Source organism: Paroedura picta, chromosome 2, assembly GCF_049243985.1.
Source record: "Paroedura picta isolate Pp20150507F chromosome 2, Ppicta_v3.0, whole genome shotgun sequence".
NCBI classification, from domain to species: domain Eukaryota; kingdom Metazoa; phylum Chordata; class Lepidosauria; order Squamata; family Gekkonidae; genus Paroedura; species Paroedura picta.
In genome coordinates, this window is record NC_135370.1 from 10,848,541 (window position 1) to 10,866,041 (window position 17,501).

General features: G+C 44.4%; 1 protein-coding gene across 3 annotated transcripts in view; it reads left to right on the forward strand.

The window, feature by feature from the left end:
- The window catches only part of PGAP1 (post-GPI attachment to proteins inositol deacylase 1), a 79,303-nt gene that overhangs the window by 50,891 nt on the left and 10,911 nt on the right, over positions 1-17,501 (forward strand). For 2 of the 3 annotated variants that reach the window (XM_077319361.1, XM_077319362.1), the window contains exons 23-26: positions 2,422-2,557; positions 7,962-8,012; positions 10,036-10,250; positions 14,421-14,525. In XM_077319361.1, coding sequence (XP_077175476.1) covers positions 2,422-2,557; positions 7,962-8,012; positions 10,036-10,250; positions 14,421-14,525 — 507 coding nt within the window. Of the gene's footprint in view, positions 1-2,421; positions 2,558-7,961; positions 8,013-10,035; positions 10,251-14,420; positions 14,526-17,501 lie in introns of those variants that run through there. The other variant, XR_013227996.1, reaches the window with a different exon arrangement.

The window sequence follows — 17,501 nt, forward strand, 5'->3', positions numbered from 1 at the left end:
GCCTGACTACCAGCAGGGCATCAGGGGGACTACATCCACTGGGCACACCACTGTTATTTAATATGGTTGTGGATCTTCCTTATTGTCCAGGTGATCTTCTCACTGTACTGACCTCAACCATAGACCATAGAAAGTGGTTTAGGAAATGGAAGGAGGACCTTATAACCAAGGAGGAATATAAACAAATATGCAACGCATGTAGGGAATGTGTTAGAAAAGCTAAAGCTCATTATGCACTTAGGCTAGCAAGAAATGCTAAAAAGAGCAAAAAAGGGTTCTTCGGTTATATTCAGAGTTAGAAATAGAAGAGGGACATGGTTGGACCACTGCGTGGACAAGAAAGTGACATTGTAACAGGTAATAAAGAGAGGGCTGAACTGCTCAATTCCTATTTCTCCTCAGTGTTCTCTTGCGTGGGCAATCATGCTCAATGTGGGAAAATGTGGGAAATCATACTCAATGTGGCAAAATCATTTCATGTGATGAGGGATGGATATTGTGGCCTAGGATCACTGTGGGGGTAGTCCATAAAAACCTAGTTTCTTTAAATAAAACCAAATATTCTAGGCCAGATTAATTGCACCCGAAGTTCTAAAAGAACTTGCAGATGTAATTTCTGAGGCTCTGTCAATTATTTTTGACAATTCTTGGAGAACAAGTGAAGTGCCAGAAGAGGTGGGCAAATGTCCCAATCTTCAAGAAGGCGGAAAAGGAGAATCCGGGTAACTACCGACCCGTCAACTTGACATCTATAGCTGGCAAAAATTTAGAACAAATAATCAAACATTAGGTCCTTGAACAGGTAGAGCGAAGGGCTTTCTCAAGAACAAGTCATGTCATTACTAACCTTAGCTCCTTTTTTGAGGAAGTTACTGCCTTGCTAGATCAGGGAATGCTGTGGACATAGTTTACCTTGATTTCAGTAAGGCTTTTGATAAGGTTCCAAATGATCTTATTGACAAGTTGGTAAAACGCAGTATGGATCCTATTACTGTTAGGTGGATTGAGAACTGGTTGACAGATCATACCCAAATGGTTCGTCATCTTCTTGGAGAGGAGTGACGAGTAGAGTGCCTCAGAGATCTGTCTTGGGGCCTGTATTGTTCAACATATTTATAAATGATTTGGATTTGGATTAAGGAATAGATGTGGTGCTTATTAAATTTGCATATTAAACTAAAGTGGTAGGGGTTGAAAACACACCGTTCCCGGCCCCAAGGAAGCCCGCCTGGCCTTGACCAGGGCCAGGGCCTTTTCGGTCCTGGCCCCAACCTGGTGGAATGAGCTCCCGGAAGAGCTGAGGGCCCTGCGGGAATTACCAGCATTCCGCAGGGCCTGTAAGACGGAGCTCTTCCGCCAGGCTTATAACTGAGGCCGGGCGGAAAGATCAGCCCCCCCCCTCACAAACTGGCGGTAGAAAGTGTCACCCCCCTCCTGTAGTTGAGGATGCGGAGACCAAATGAGTAGATTAAGCCATCGTTGTTGCCACTATTGTAAATTTATCGGATCTTATTTTTATTTTATGGTTTTAGGGATGGGGCTATGTAAGCTGCCTCGAGCCTTCGGGGGGAGGCGGGGTATAAATACAATAATAATAATAATAATAATAATAATAATAATAATAATAATAATAAGACAGAATCAGGATACAGGATGATCTTGTCAGTCTGAAAAACTGGGCTAAAATGAATAAAATTAATTCTAATACTTAAAAATGTAAAGTTCTGCATTTAGGTAGGAAAAATCAAATGCATCACTATAGGATGGGTGAGACTTGTTTTGGCAGTAGTACATGTGAAAAGGATCTGGGGGTCTTAGTAGACCATACACTGAACACGAATCAGCAGTGTGACTCGGTGCCTAAAAAAGCAAATGGGATTTTGGGCTGTATTAAAAGATGCATAGTGTTCAGATCACACAAGGTGATGTTACCACTTTGCTCTGGTAAGACCTCACTTGGAGTACTGTGTTCAGTTTTGGGCACCCCAACTGAAGAAAGATGTAGAGAAACTGGAGCGTGTCCAGAGGAGAGGGTGAGGGGTTTGGAAACCAAGTAATATAAGGAAAGGTTGAGGGAGCTTTGTCTGTTTAACCTGGAGAGAAGACGACTAACAGGTGATACGATAACTATCTTCAAATACTTGAAGGGTTGTCATATGGAAGATAGAGCAGAGTTGTTATCTATTGCCCCAGAGGAGCAGACCAGAACTCTGAACATCAAGAAGAAAAGCACCCAGAACATCTAAGCCATAGTTTAATAGTTCCTCAAAATATGGGATATGATTCTACACTCTGCAGATAAACCAAAACATGATTGATTACAATGTCTAGATTGATCTGTTATGCCTGGCAGTATAATCAATATTTTATTTTTCAGTAACATTAACATTTGTGTGTGTGTTGTGATTTCATGCCTTCCAGACCATCTGGATCTCCTGCAGACAACAAGCTGATTACGCGTAGAAGGTTGTATGTAGGTGCTCTCCTGATTTTCCTTGGCTGGACCACATGTGGGGCGTTAGCCATAGTAATTACGTACTTTCATTATATCTCCAAGGTAATTATACAGTTGATTGCCTAAAGTGAATGAATGTTATAATTTTTTTTTAATTTTATATTTTTTTAATTAAAATTGTATATATTTTGTGAAATCCTGGGGTTTCTTGATGGTCCTGGAAGGGCTTCCTGAACGGAGTAGACTCCTTTGAATATCTGTCTGTTGGGTACTAGTTCTATGGCTCCAATCTGTAGAAGATTATGGATAGCCTCCTGGAGGAGAATTGCTTTTGTTTGATCGTTGGGTATTGGTGACTGGATCAATCTTCAGGGAGGTAGGGTTGTAAACTGTATCTTGTAACCATATTCCATGACAGTATCCATTGGTCTGTGGTCTTCTTCCAAGTCTGGAAATATCTCTGGAGCCGGCCCACTATCCTGGTGTCATGCTGTGGGTTTTTTTGGCACGGTTCCTCTGTGTCTATGATTTGTGGAAGAGAACTGCCTTCTCTGAAACCCCCCTTGATAGGAATAAGTTCTTTGCCCTGTTGTCTCTGTTGTCTCTGAACGCTGAGATCTGGAAGATCGAAAGGAATGAAAAGATTTGCCTTTGTATTCCTTGTCCTGTTGTTTCGAGGTAGATGGCATGGCCTTTTTTTCATGAGTTTCCACAAGAGCCTTTTCTAAGGCGCCCTCTCCAAAGAGCATTGTGCCAGCAAATTTTTCTGTGGCTAAGTTGGATTTTAACAGTGTTTTAGCCATAGATTGTGCCCCACTACAATACTGGCAGCTTGGGATCTACCTGAAAACTGCATGGCAGCTTGGGAAGCATCTGCAGCAAATTGACAAGCTCTTTTAATGTTTAGTAAGGTTCTTCTTAGCACTAAGGGATCTGTTTCTGTATCCTTTAGCAAGTCATCTGCTCAAACCACAGCAGACCTTGCAAAATTTGACAAAACTGCATCTGCCTTTATGGCAAGGGAGTTGACCTTGTGCACTTTCTTTAGAACTGTCTCATTCTTTTTGTCTGCTGAGTCCTTTAAAACAGAGGTAGTCAACCTGTGATCCTCCAGATGTTCATGGATTACAATTCCCATGAGCCCCTGCTAGCGTTGGCTCATGGGAATTGTAGTCCATGAACATCTGGAGGACCACAGGTTGACTACCGCTGCTTTAAAACATTGGAAAGTACTGCCCCAGAATGCATTGCTGCTCATGGGAGTATCGACTAATAGGATTTTAAATCCTCCATAATGTTGTCAGAGTGCACGTTGAATCTCTTTGCTACTGCATGGAAGGAGATACTGCTACCTGGTATTGGTCATTCTTTCCTGAGTACTTCATAAAAATCTTCAGGAAAAGGGCAGACTGTCAGATTCTTGTCTGACTTCTTGAAGCCTCTGGAATCTTGATTTCCTGACCTTTTTGGTCTGTCAGGAACAGGGCTGGTGGTAGTCTCAATTTCATAGATGAGGCTGGTGGTGACTTTCTTCAATAATCTCTGAAAATGTTCAGCTTGGAGAAGGAGAAGGAGAAGAAAAAGGAGAAGGAGGAGGAGGAGGAGGAGGGGAAGGAGAAGGAGAAGGAGAAGAGTTGGCGCTTTTCTCTGCCTGAAGGAGTCTCCAAGCGGCTTACAATCACCTTCCCTTTCCTCTCCCTACAACAGACACCCTGTGAGGGAGGCAAGGCTGAGAGAGCCTTGATATTACTGGAAAAAAGGTTGGTTCTTTTTATGCCACTTTTCTCTACCCGAAGGAGTCTCAAAGTGGCTTACAGTCGCCTTCCCTTTCCTCTCCCCACAACAGACACCCTGAGAGGTGGGTGAGGCTGAGAGAGCTCTGATATTCCTGCTCGGTCAGAACAGCTTTATCAGTGCTGTGGTGAGCCCAAGGTCACCCAGTTGGCTGCATGTGGAGGAGTGCAGAGTCAAGTCTGGTGGATGTCTCTTTTGTTACCAGGTTCCTCCCCAGATCATTCTCCTTGTTACTTTTCAGACTGCACAGTTACAGCAGTAATAGTTGATTGGGTTTCCTCCTCCTGTGCGTTATATGAGTCATTCGTTTCAGCATCGTCTACAGGGGCCATTCCGCACCGGGATCCATGTAGCAAATTGTTTGCTGAACGAAAAATTGCCATTTTAAATAGTGGAATTAGGCGTTACGCATACCTGCCTTTGTAGGGGAATCCAGTTGCGTTTCTATCGTTTCCCACAGGGTTCCGGTCTCTGCAAAAATCGCTAGCCAGGAAGCACTATTGCTAAGCTCGTCCCGCCCCTGGCCGTCAAGCAGCCAATGGGCGGCCGTTATCATGCTCCCAAACAGCCCCTTTCCCTTTAAGGAAAGTTTTTAAAAAAAAACACCCGTTGCAACGAATATGCATTGATTCGTTGCAACGGAGAGACCCATCCAGCTAGCAGGTGGTGTTTGAGCTGCCGTTTCATCGTTGCCACGCTCCCCCCGAGTGAAAAAAAAATCCCCCCCCCTCACAGGTGCGATTTTCGGCCGAAAACAGTGTGAAAAATAAAGTGAAAATAAACCAGCAAACGGGCCTCTGCGATGCTTGTGCTTGGTGACTTTAAACAGAGGGGCTGCAGCCAGGGAAGCCTCGCTGGGTAAACGAAGGCTCGCTGGTGCGTTGATCTCCGCTCACTCAGAGAAAAAAAAATGGCGATCGCTTCGCCGGAAGATCAGAGGAGAGAGCTAGGGGGAGGGACTTTGTAGAAACCACAACAATGGTAACGCACAGAACTTTCCAGCTAGTGTTGCAGATTGGTTGCAGGAGTGTAGCGCTTTCCGGAGGGTGAATCCACTTTTTGAGATTTCCCTGAAAGCACTACAACGAAGCGCTTTTTGCAGATCGGTTTCAGGAGTGTTGCAGATTGTCAACGACGTTGTGCATAATGGCAAAACTATAGCGATTTCTATAATAAACATTGTGCTATTTTGGACGAATGTGGAATGGCTCTAGGTCTGCACTGTTTTTTGGGAGGTGCCCTGAATAGGGAGTTTCTATGCTTTGCTTGCCTTTTGCGAGGAAGCTTTGCACTGGAAGAAGTGGAAGAGTCAAGCTCTTCCTTGCTGGATGAAGAAGAGGAAGAAGAAGAACTTGTTTCTTTTCTCCTCCTGTCTCTGGCCCCTCTTTTTATCCTTTGTGACTTTTCACCCCTCTTTGCGGCTGACTGTGGCTCTTTTTTAGGGCATGGGCATCGGCATCTGTGCTATATTTAAAGCAGTTTAGGCACTTACAAGCCCTTCTGGGTTTTCAGATGCATTTTCCCAAGGTCGTTGTCTCATAACATAGATTCCCTGTTGACTTTCAGCAGCAGCAGTTTGTCAGGTGGCAAATCTCAAGGAAGTAGTACTTGACAATCCCCAGTTTCCTGTTTAGCCCTTTGGAGCTCTGTTAAAAGCACATGTCCCTGGCGAGTTGCATAAACCAGTAATCTAGTATCTAATGTTTCTATGAAGCAAGACCGATACAATCTCTAGGTCAGGGAAGTCAAACTGGCCCATCCAGGGCTCTTTAGATAAGGATGTTATGGCCAGTGTGATGTAGTGATTAAATAGTGATGGCATCTAATCTGGAGAACTTTGTTTGTTTCCCCACTCCTCTGCATGCAACCATCTGGGTGACCTTAGGCTAGTCACGGTCCTATTAGAGCTGTTCTCACAGAGCAGTTGTCTCAGAGCTCTCTCAGCCCCACCTACCTCACAGGGTGTCTGTTGTGGGAAGAAGGGAAAGGTGTACATTACATTTCATGGCACGCATGGCCCAGCCCTACAAAGTGACATTTATGCCAGTTCTGGCCCTTGTAACAAATGCGTTTGACATCTCCGCTGTAGATTATTTGAGACAACCTCTGGAAAGGGCTAAACCCTTTAATTAAAGTCGGTTTTAGGACCAACTTTAATAGGTTTTTATAATAATCTACCTCTGCTGTAGATTATTTGAGAGGACCTCTGGAAAGGGCTAAATCCTTTTATTAAAGTCAGTTTTGGGCCCGACTTTAATAGGTTTTTCTTTTCAGGATTGTCGATACTAAGTGCCACGTCGAGTGGTATTGTGTCATGGCAATGTTCGCTTCCTGGTGTAGCTTTATTTTTGGCTGCCATTGCTTTTTTGTTGCTTTTGTTTTTGTTATTGCTAACATTGTTCAATTATTTTACCTTTACCATATGAAATATTAATTAATTAAAAAGCTTAATCTTTATATTGAAAAGGTTAATCTTTATAGATGAGTATCACATGGGATTAATTGCTGGTGACCATAAGAACAATGGACAAAATTAATTCAACATGTGTTGATTTGCTTGATTTTTATATCATGTTTTGTCCCAGTTAATAATGGCCTTGGAAAAAATGGCTGAATTCAAGTGTGTTTGTTTGATTAGAATATGCATCTTAAGGGTCCAGAGCTTCTCATGCTATGTTTGTGCAAATTGAAGCTGCACATGGTTTGTGTAAACTGATGCTCACTCCTAGATTTAAGTTTGTTTCTTTATACCAGACTAAAATATTTTCAGAAAATATTGTACTTATCCTAAAACAGTGGTCCCCAACCTTTTTGAGCTGGGGACCGGCAGGGCAACTGCCCACCCGCGTATGCCGTGCATGCGTGCCTGCGCAGCGCGCCTGCGCTGCACATGCGCATGTGCGCCATGCGAAATCGCACATGCCTGTGCGAAATCGCACATGCCCTGATTCCCTCTCCCCCCCCCCTCCCGCAGTAAGAAGCTTCCCGGGCTGCAAGCTTTCAGCCTGGGAAGTTTTTTACTGCGGGGGGTGGGGAGAGGGAGCCGCGGCCCGGCACCAAGGCCTTCGTGGCCCGGCACCGGGCCGCAGCCCGAAGCCCGCAGGTTGGGGACCACTGTCCTAAAAGATAAGCTACTTGATCAGTTTCCCGCTCCCCACCCCATGTATTTCTTCCTCAAATTTCAGACTTTCCCATTCCTTCCTGTCCATTCCGTCTCCCTTACATTTTTGGCAATATTTTCCCTTTAAAGGTCTTCACATCTCTAACACACATGGTTAAGTGAAACAAGCAATTGTATCACTGGTTGTTGTTGTTGTTGTTATTGTTATTCAATTTATAGCCTTCCACTCCCGGAACCGGCTCGTGGTGGGTTACAAGTGTCCAGTAAAACCCCATTAAAACAAACAGCAAAAATTACAATAAAAACAGAACAACATGGCAGTAAAACTTACCCAATCCTCCCTCCCCCCTAAAACTCTAGGGGGAAATAAAGACGGTCACGATGACAATTGACTGCTGAGTACACCAGGGGGATCCCGTAGATCTTCCTCGCTACCCCAAGCCTCCCAATTTCCTGCCAGTGGATGGGGGAACCTGGAAACCCTAGAGATTTTTCTGTAGTCTTTCCCGCACAGTCTGAAATAATACTTTTTATTGTGTTTCTGGAGAGAAGTGAGAGGTGATGCAAAGGTACATGTGTCTCTTTTCACAGGTTATTAAGCTACATTGCAGTGTAAGAACAGAACTAAGTGTCCTTAACATGGTAAGTTCTTTTTATTTGTTTTGTTTTGTCCCCCCCCCCCATCCCGAATTTATTAGTTTTATAAGATGGTAAGTTGTTGAGGTACCTGCTTTAACAAGAGAATTTATCTTGCCCATGCTGATTTTGGAATGTCTGGAGTTAGCAAGATATCTGTTTTAAATTTAGAGAGAGAGTTGTTTTGGTCACTGGGCATTAGAAGATCATCGCCACAACCATGTGAGCTAGCTGGAATCACATTCCCTGATGCTGAAACCCTTTCAGAGATATCACTGTTTCTGGAAGGGAAAAAAATCTGGGGGGAATTTCCCACTTTCCCTTGAATTTGATCAAGACAGGTAGTTTGTTTGCAGCAGTAGAAAAGAGCAGGAGTCCAGGAGCACCTGGAAGACCAACATAACTTGTGGCAGGAGAGGAACTTTCATGAATCCCTGCTCACTTCTTTAGATACCTTACACAAATTTCTTCACAAGGCTGATGGATTCCATTTTGTATGATTAATATGGTGCTTTCCATGGAGATAGATCAAGATGGGTAGCCACAATAGTCTGTCTGCAGCAGTAGAAAAGATCAAGAATCCAGGAGAACATGAGCCTTCATGAATTTGTGAATGAGATCTTGGTGTACTTGAGGACTGTAAGCTAAATATGAGCTGTGATGCAGTGGTAAAGAAGATGAATGCTGTCTTGGGCTGTATCAACAAAGGCATCACATCAAAATAATAAGATATTATAGTCCTTCTGCATACCACATTGTTCATGGATCCCCGGAAAGAGCAGGCAAGCAGCCCAACATGCTTCAAGGAGGGCAACTATATGACACCACCTTCCTAAAAAGCTGAGGAACCAATCTGAGCTTTATGTCACAGGGATCTCTTTAGTGAATCCCCTCTTACACTCTTCATGGCAGGACCCCTCCTATCTTTCTCTAAAAGGTTAGTTGGCCTCTTCCTTTATATGTGCGTTTATTGAATTACTTGATTTTAATTGATATTTTTAGATCTGGTGTGCTGCTTTGGGGACTCTGACTGGGTGGAGAGGCAGCATCAAAATGTTTTAAATCAAACTAAGGTCTCCATTGGGGATGGGTTTACTAGCAATCCGCATGGGTTATTTGCTCCAGGTCTGACACTCTTAGGATGTGGTTGGTTTGTTCCCCTGCTTCCCCACAGCATTGTGGTACATTTGTATACCTCTGCGATGTTGTCCTGCCTTTCAGTTTTCCCCCAAAGTCTTGTGGATGGGAAAGCTCAGATTTCCTCTACCTCAATGGACATTTCCTCCTTCTGCCATAGTCAACTGGATACCATTATTGTGTTGATCTCAAAACAGTTTGGTATAGTGGTTAAGAGGGATGGCCTCTAATCTGGAGAGCCAGGTTTGATTCTCTGTTCCTCCATATTCAGCCAGCTGGAAGACAGTGTGCTAGTCACAGCCCTGTTAGAGCTGTTCTCTCTGAGCTCTCTCAGCCCAACCTACCTCACAGGTTGTCTGTTGTAGAGAGGTGATCGTAAGCAACTTTGAGACTCCTTTGGATAGTGGACAGTGGGGTATAAAAAAACAATTCTTCTCTTGTAGAGCGATGCCTTTCCTATTATATCTCCATATTGAAAGGAGCGAGAGACATTTAAAATGTGACAAAGGCTGGTAGAATGTTTCAAATGATATTTCACTGACATTTAAAAAACACAACTGAAAAGACCCTGGCAGCATGTGTGCAGAATTGCTGCTGCCAGAGGACTGGGCCATTGAAACCATATTGCCTGTGTGTTGTATTAGCAACAGTAGGGGAACACACATGCCTATTTCTGTGTGGAAAACACCCTGTGCGGCTTCATAAGGACCTGAAGTTGTGGCTGAATTAGCATCAAGTTGTCAGTAATGGGGGAGGGTGGAGTGGTGGACAGAGGATATTCTGCCCACGGCATGACTAAAAGTAACATTTTGTGGGGCCAAAAATATTCTCATTCTTTCTTGAGAAGGACATTGGTTAATGTATGCTAATTTACATCTTTGCGCCCCTCAAGCACTCAGAGCAGACATCTGATAATTCTCATAAAGAAACGGGTAACAGCTGTGGATTGACGGATGGTGTTTCAGAAGCTGCAAAGCCCCCTCTCAGCAATGCTGACGTGGATAGAATTGCAGACAGTCTCCGGCTGCACCTCACAGTCCTCAACATGCTCACGTGGATCGTCCTGCTGAGTTGTCCATCGTTAATTTATTGGTTAAAAAATCTCAGGTAACCGTTCCCCATTTTTTAGCTGTTTGTTTGAAAAGAACTGCCACTAAACTGTCTGATTCGTAGTTTTGTTCATTTACCTTATGCCCTTATTTTCTCCCCAGTGGGGTTGCACTCTGACAGAGGTCCCCAATGTTGTGCCCACTGATAGCTTTTTGCAGATATATTTGCTGTTCTCAAGAGAGAGGTACAAACTGTAGCACTTTGGATGTTACTTTGGATGCTGTTTTTTGCCGTCTCAAAGGTAGAGGAAAAAATGAAGTCAGAATCGGAAAAGAAACTTTAGGGAAGCAGCCAGAGCATATTATTTGGATAGATTGGTTCAGATTGTAGCTGTGCTGGCCTGCAGTCGAAGAGACAGAATCGAGTCCAGTAGAAACACTCCCATGTATTCGAAACTGGGTAGGCCGAGCGGCACCTTTGGTGGCCACGTTCAGCCTTGTCATACTGAAAACCCTGAACCCTTTCATAAATAATCATGCCCATTATGGCATACTGAATCAGTCCCATTTCACCAATAAAGGTATTCTTTAAAATAATTTGATATCTGTCTGCACAGAGTATACACAGAACAAAGTTTGAGTCCAATGGCACCTTTAAGACCATTATGCAAGAAATAAGCTTTTGTGAGCTTGCACACTTTCTTTAGATACAGTGAAACAGAATTTCCTCAGCCATTAGTTTAGGTACAGGATTTGCAGTAAATAACATACATGGACATTTGGAGGGCTGTATTGACTACCCCTGTAATGAAGATGATTAACAAATCAAGGACCAAATATAAATTAAACATAAATAACAAGCAATGTTTATGAGGCCATCACTTGTTTGGGTTTAATTTTTGGGGGGGGGGCATAGCGATGGAAATAAATATGTCAAGATAGGAGAGTAATGAGCAGATGTATTCTAAACTGTGGAATGCTGAGAGTACATAGGAATTATTAACAACTAGTAATCAAGCCCGCCGTACCTGAAATACAGCGGGCGCTAGGCATGGGAGCCCCCGGCAGCCGCGCTCTGAGCGACTGCCGGGGGCTCCCTTGGGCAGCGGCCTGACGTGGCGAGAGGCACTTTGCGCCTCTCACCGTGTCAGGCCTCCGGCAAAGGAGCAACTGCGAGCCACGCTGTGCGCGGCTTGCAGTTGCTCCAGCAGGGACTTGGAGGAACCAATTGGCAGGCGCTTTGCGCCTGCCGATTGGTCCCTCCAATAGTCTGTCCAGAGGAAGGGGCCAATCAGCACCCTTCCTCATCCCGGACACATCCCGCCTCCCAAGCCCTTATCGTTTTATTTAGTCCGCGGCGCCCACGGCTGTGTTAAGATAGTTAATACCTGTGCTTCTGTCCCATGTTCGATTTGGCATGCTATACATCTTGAGTCTAAACCTTGTCTTAGAAACGGTGCCACTGATTCCAAAATAGAGAAGAAAAAAATCCATTGATTTTTCAGCAATCCCCCAAATGTCCCCATTTTTTTCTTCGAAGAATGAAAACTAAACCAGGGAAGGGGTGGGAGGATTGTGCTTTCCCTCAAATGTTCTTCTTTTCTCTAGTGGAAAAACCAAGGCTAATTCTGCACTTACTTTGTTTTTTCCATTGTAGACCCTGCTGAATTCAGATTGATTTGAACTTGGGTCTTCCTCTATCCCCCCCCCCCCTCAATTGAAACAGAAAGTGTTCTGCATTTGATTGGGGAAGCTCAGAGTTGGGAGGGGAGCCAAGCGTAGCAGGATTCTCTTGCTTTCTTTTCTTGAACGAGGGGGGAGAAGAGGATTGGAGAACAGCAGAGGAGGTGGAAATAAATCCAAGAGGCAAATCTCTGCTGAGAGAAGTTGGCTATGCTTGTAGCCACCATCACTTTGTGCCTCAGTGAATTCTTCATGTTATTTACTTTTGGGGTGATGGATTTCCTTTGGTCTGTTCTAAGCCTACTGCTCATTTATTTTGTCGAGTGCCCATGAGAAGGGTCAAAAAGTACTTCTTTGTCTGCCCATACATAACATATAGCATATCTGCACAATCAGTGTTATGCTCTTGACATCAGTCAATTGATTCAGAAAGGATGTGACTCTGTTGAACAGAGTTGCTTCTACATCCCCCATTCTTTTGGACAGCCTTCAACCAGTGCAACCTTGTAATCCCATCTTTTGTTTATTTTTTTTAAAAGCCTACCTGGGTGTAGTCTGCACAGGACTTTTTATGCGCTCCCAGCTCGAATAAGTCCTTCCTGTCTGCACTGAATTTGATTTCCATTTTGACTTTGGGCGCTTTAAATTTTCCCTCTGCAACATGCATAACTGATCCGGAGTGACCCTGCCTTTCCCCCACGATATCCAAAAGTAGATACAACCCTTGATATTTGAAAAATAGCCATCAGGAAGTGTGCAGATTTCTTTTGCAAATTAACTTCCTTCTGGGGGAGCTTGGTCTGTTTGGCCTAGAGAGGAGACGACTGAGAGGGGATCTGATAACCAACAAGTATTTAAAACGGTGCCATATGGAGGATGGAGCAGAATTGTTCTCTCTTGCCCCAGAGGGACAGACCAGAATGAATGAGATGAAATTAATTCAAAAGAAATTCCATCTAAACATCCGGAAGAAGTTCCTGACAGTTAGTGTGGTTTCTCAGTGGAACAGACTTCCTTGGGAAGTGGAGGGTTCTCCATCTTTGAAAATTTTTAAACAGAGGCTAGATATCCATCTGACAGAGAGGTTGATTCTGTGAAGGCAAAGGGGTGGCAGGTTACAGTAGATGAGCGATAGGGTTGGGAGTGTCCTGCATAGTGCAGGGTGTTGGACTAGATGACCCATGAGGTCCCTTCCAACTCTATTATGCTATGATTCTATGATTCTATGATTCTCTGTGCTTCATAGTAAAGCAATCTTCCCTGATTAGCCAGGGAATCAGTTCAAAGACTTCCTAGCTTGTCTGTAGCCATTTTGATTGTCTGCACTTCACCCTTGAACTGTCTGCCATGTAGTAGTTTGTAATTAGTGCTATCAAGAAGAAGCACCCTGGCCTCTCCAAGGCCAGAGCCAAATGTGTTATCATGTTGGAATGCGGCCCAGAGGGCACCTACTGGTACTTCTGGTTTTGGGCAAGACTGTGGGAATGGATTTTGCGTGGGATGAGCGAGTTTAAAAGAACTGTCCTTTTGAACCTGTCTTTAGTTTTGAGATTTGTTTCGTCTTGGATTGATCTGCTAGCAATAAAACTCTTTCTTGAAACAATGAAGGGTTTTGAGTCTGGTCTGTCATCCTGACACAAGGTCTAGATCAGGTTTTCTCAACCAGGGTTTTGTGAAACCCAGAGGCTTCTTGATGGCCCTGGAAGGGTTTCCCAAATGAGTGCAAGTAAATTAACTTTTATATATTAATATATATGGTCATGTTGACTCCCCTCCCCTCTCCAGACAGCCATGGGCCTAGAGGGGATGGGAAAGGGAGGGCCCCAGAGGGGCATGCTTGGAGGGCAACAGTGGGAGGGCGTCTGGAGTTCTGGACCTGCTGGTGGACCTACTGATGACACCTTGGTTTTCATCAGTATGTGACACACTGTTGAATTTGGTGGGTCACTGACCTCATTCAACATGGCTTCTCTTTTGTTTTTATGTTTGGAGCAGTGATGCTCTGACTTCTTGGTGCTTGGGGGGCTTCTGGAGTTCTGCCCTGCTGGTGGACCTCCTGATGGCCCCTGGGTTTGGGTTGCTGCATAACACAGGGTATTTAACTGGATGGGCCATTAGCCTGACCTAACATTGCTTTTCTTATATCCTCTTATATTTCTGCAGCATCTCCTGGGTCCTTACTTCCAACCAGATAAGCTTGCTCATTAATTAAAATATTGTGTCCTGCTTCTCTGGGGTTCTGAGTGGTTCCCAACAATGAACTAGGCTCAGGTTGTCATTTAAAAATTGGCTAAGTGGCATTGTTGGCAGAAAAACACTTCAAAGTGGGCTTAGGGCTTAGATTGTCTGTCCTTTTTTCCACTTCATTGTTCTCCTTGTTCTCTCCCCATAGCCACAAAAATTCTTTTCTTTGTGTGAGCAGATGAGGGTCTCTTCTTGGCACTCTTTTAATTAACAATTGTAGCTTCTGATTGCTATTCAGTGTGATGCATTTTGTAAACAAGCCCTGTTTACTACAGAAACCTGTTTCCTTTTTTGTCCACAGGTACCACATTAAACTTGATCCCGATCCTTGTAGAGCTGTTTCTATTATCCTCGTGACCGTCGTGGGGATAATCATGAATGCAAATATTACAAAGATAAAATCAAGGTAATTAAGTGAATGACTTAAATATTCACTTGTTCTATTCAGAGACCCGCTTTATGTGTGATGTGACAATTCAGTCAAATGTGATTTGTGATACAACTGCAGCCTCAGGCAGCCCAGTGGCTAGTGCTAGATTTGGATTAGGATCAAAGCTATGATATTTCCAGTATCTGCAGTTAGAAGAGTGCATTAAATATCTGGTTGAAGAGTTTGGAGTGTGTTATGAATGCTCACAAAGTTAGGAAATAATGCTGTTAGAAAAATATTTTGGGGTTTTTGCAGACAGTTAAGAGTATGTTCTTTGACCAGGATGGTGCAGATTAGTCATCTCATCAGACCTCAGAAGCTAAGGAAGGTCAGCCCTGGGTGTAAACTGCACGGAGCTTTTATTCCAACCCCAGATCGATTCAGTCCCTGCCCTCTACACAGAATGCGATTTCCGTTTGGATTTGGGGCGATTTAAAATGTCCTTTATTGTGTGATATCTTAGAGTGCTTTTACCCTTTTAATCTGGGCTCTCCTCCATGGTAGAGGACCCGTGATTGGCCACAGGTGGTCATGTGACAAACTTGCCATAAAGGAGAAGCCCCTAATTTCTCTCAACTCCTGTCGGTCCTGGATTTTTTCTCCATTCTCTGCCTTTTTCGATCATCTCCCCTCCACCTCCAAGAAAAGAAAGAGGCTCTCTGCTTGGCTCCTCTCCCCCCACCCTTCAAGAAAAGAAAGAAAGAGGCTTGGCTCCCCCCCCCCACCTTCTGAGCCTCCCTAACCACATGCAGAACACTTTCCTGTTTCAATGGGGAAGGGGGGGGGGAGAGGAAGATCCGAGTTCAAAGCGATCTGAATTCAACAGGATTGACAATGGAATAAACAAAGTAAGGGCAGACTCTGCTCTGGTTAGTACTTGAATAGGAGACTACCAAGGAAGTCCAGGGTTGCCATGCAGAGGTAAATCATGGCAAACCATTTCTGTATGTCATTGGCTTGACCTGGACAGCTCAGGCTGGCTTGTTCTCATTAGCTCTCAGAAGCTAAGCTGGGCTATTCCTGGTTTATACTTGGATGGGAGACCTCCAAGGAATATCAGGGTTGTGATGCAGAGTCAGGGAATGGCAAACCTCCTCTGAATGTCTCTTGTCTTGAGAACCTGATGGGAACACTGTAAGTCAGCTGTCACATGACAGCAAAAAAAGAAGTATGCACATGATATGTGGCCAGTGAACAGCACCATATAAATTACAAGCAGTAGAAGTAACTTACCTTATTATTGGAATGCTTCTAATTGTTTGATGCATGAGCATCAAACCATTTCTCACAATACACAGACCAGCTTTACTGGCATCCTTGTTGCACTGCAGCACACACCATAGTTTGTGTTCAAAAACTAGTCAATATTCCCTCTAATTCTTTTTCTCTACTTAGCGGTACAGTTCATACACTCACCACTGCTGTGGTCTTAAAATGGACAATGGGCATTGCAAGATCTTGCACAGCTCCAAGGCCGGAATGCTGCAGAGCAAGACTTCTTGTGTTACTCTGACTGGTTGCTCACTCGCACAGCTTAGATGAGACAGTTGAGAACCCCCTGAAACATTCTTCAGGCTTCAAGAAACCCCAGAAATAGTGCAATTATGCAGAATATGGTGGGGAAGCATAGCTGTGCACATGCTCACTCAGCTAGTCTCTCCGCTTCCCACCCCCTCCCACCTCCCACCCCCTCCAGGGCCATCAAAGATCACTTTTGGAAGCGGAGAGTTTATTGACATAATCGTATATGGTCACATCCCTCAATAAATGTTTAACAAATTTTAAAAATTAATTAACTCCCACCCATTCAGGAAGCCCAGACTTGTCAAGAAACCCCAGGGTTACATGAAACCCCGGATGAGAAAGCTTGGCTTGGATGGAACACTCGTTGCTGAGATCAAGAATATGAGGGAAATGGAATTTTTTAGATCTCTTAATAATGTTAGAAGAGAGTTCATCACGCTGAGCTACCTTGTTGGACCAATGGTCTGGTTCAGTGGTCCCCAACCCCCGGTCCAGGGTCCGGTACCAGTCTGTGGATCAGTCAGTCCTGGGCTGCGGCTCCCCCTCATCCTCCTCCCCGGCTTCTGCCTCGGGGGCTGCCCTGCCACTCTGCCGCTGGCTCACCTTTGGTGCTCTACAGTGGCCGCCATGCCTGGGGCTCCCCCTCGGCATGGCACTGCGTAACTGCTGCTGGCAGCACCCACCAGTGGGCAGCAGGAAATCAGGGGCGCCGGTGGGAAAGCAAGTGGAGCAGGGGCTCAGGCGGTGGCGACATCCCTTGGCAAAAGACTACCACCCCCCCGGGCCTCAGTAAAATTGTCAAGCATTGACCGGTCCTGGGTGATAAAAAGGTTGGGGACCACTGTACTGGTTCATGGAAGAAGAAGAGCTGGTTTTGTATATCTATTTTTTCACTATGCAAAGATGTTCCCACTCAGCTTACAAAAACCCCTTTCCCTTCCTCTCCCCACAACAGAAACTCTGTGAAGTAGTTGGGGCTGAGAGAGCTTTAAGAGAACTGCTCTGCAAGAACGGATCTAAGAAAAATGTGACTAGCCCTAAGTCACCCAGCTGGCTGTATGTGGGGGAGGAGATGGGCAGCAAACCTGGTTCTCCAGATTACAGCCCACTGCTTTTTAACCACAATACCACACTGACTGTCATATGACCCCGTCATAAATATATATGTACTCACCCTAATTATGAAAAGAAACTGTAGTTTAGTTCCAGTGTTTCCATAGATACCTTCATTCCAGTGTTGCTCCCATTTCCAGAATTGATGGAAAACCCGTTGAAGGGTAGAGTGGTACACTTCCAATCATCTGTCTTTTGTGCACTAGAGATTGCCTGCATAGAACCCTATTGATTTGGTTTCTAAAACAGAAAAACAGGTTTGATGCTTCACACTGTTTCTTGGCAGCTCTAATAACTGGATTGTGTTATCTCTTT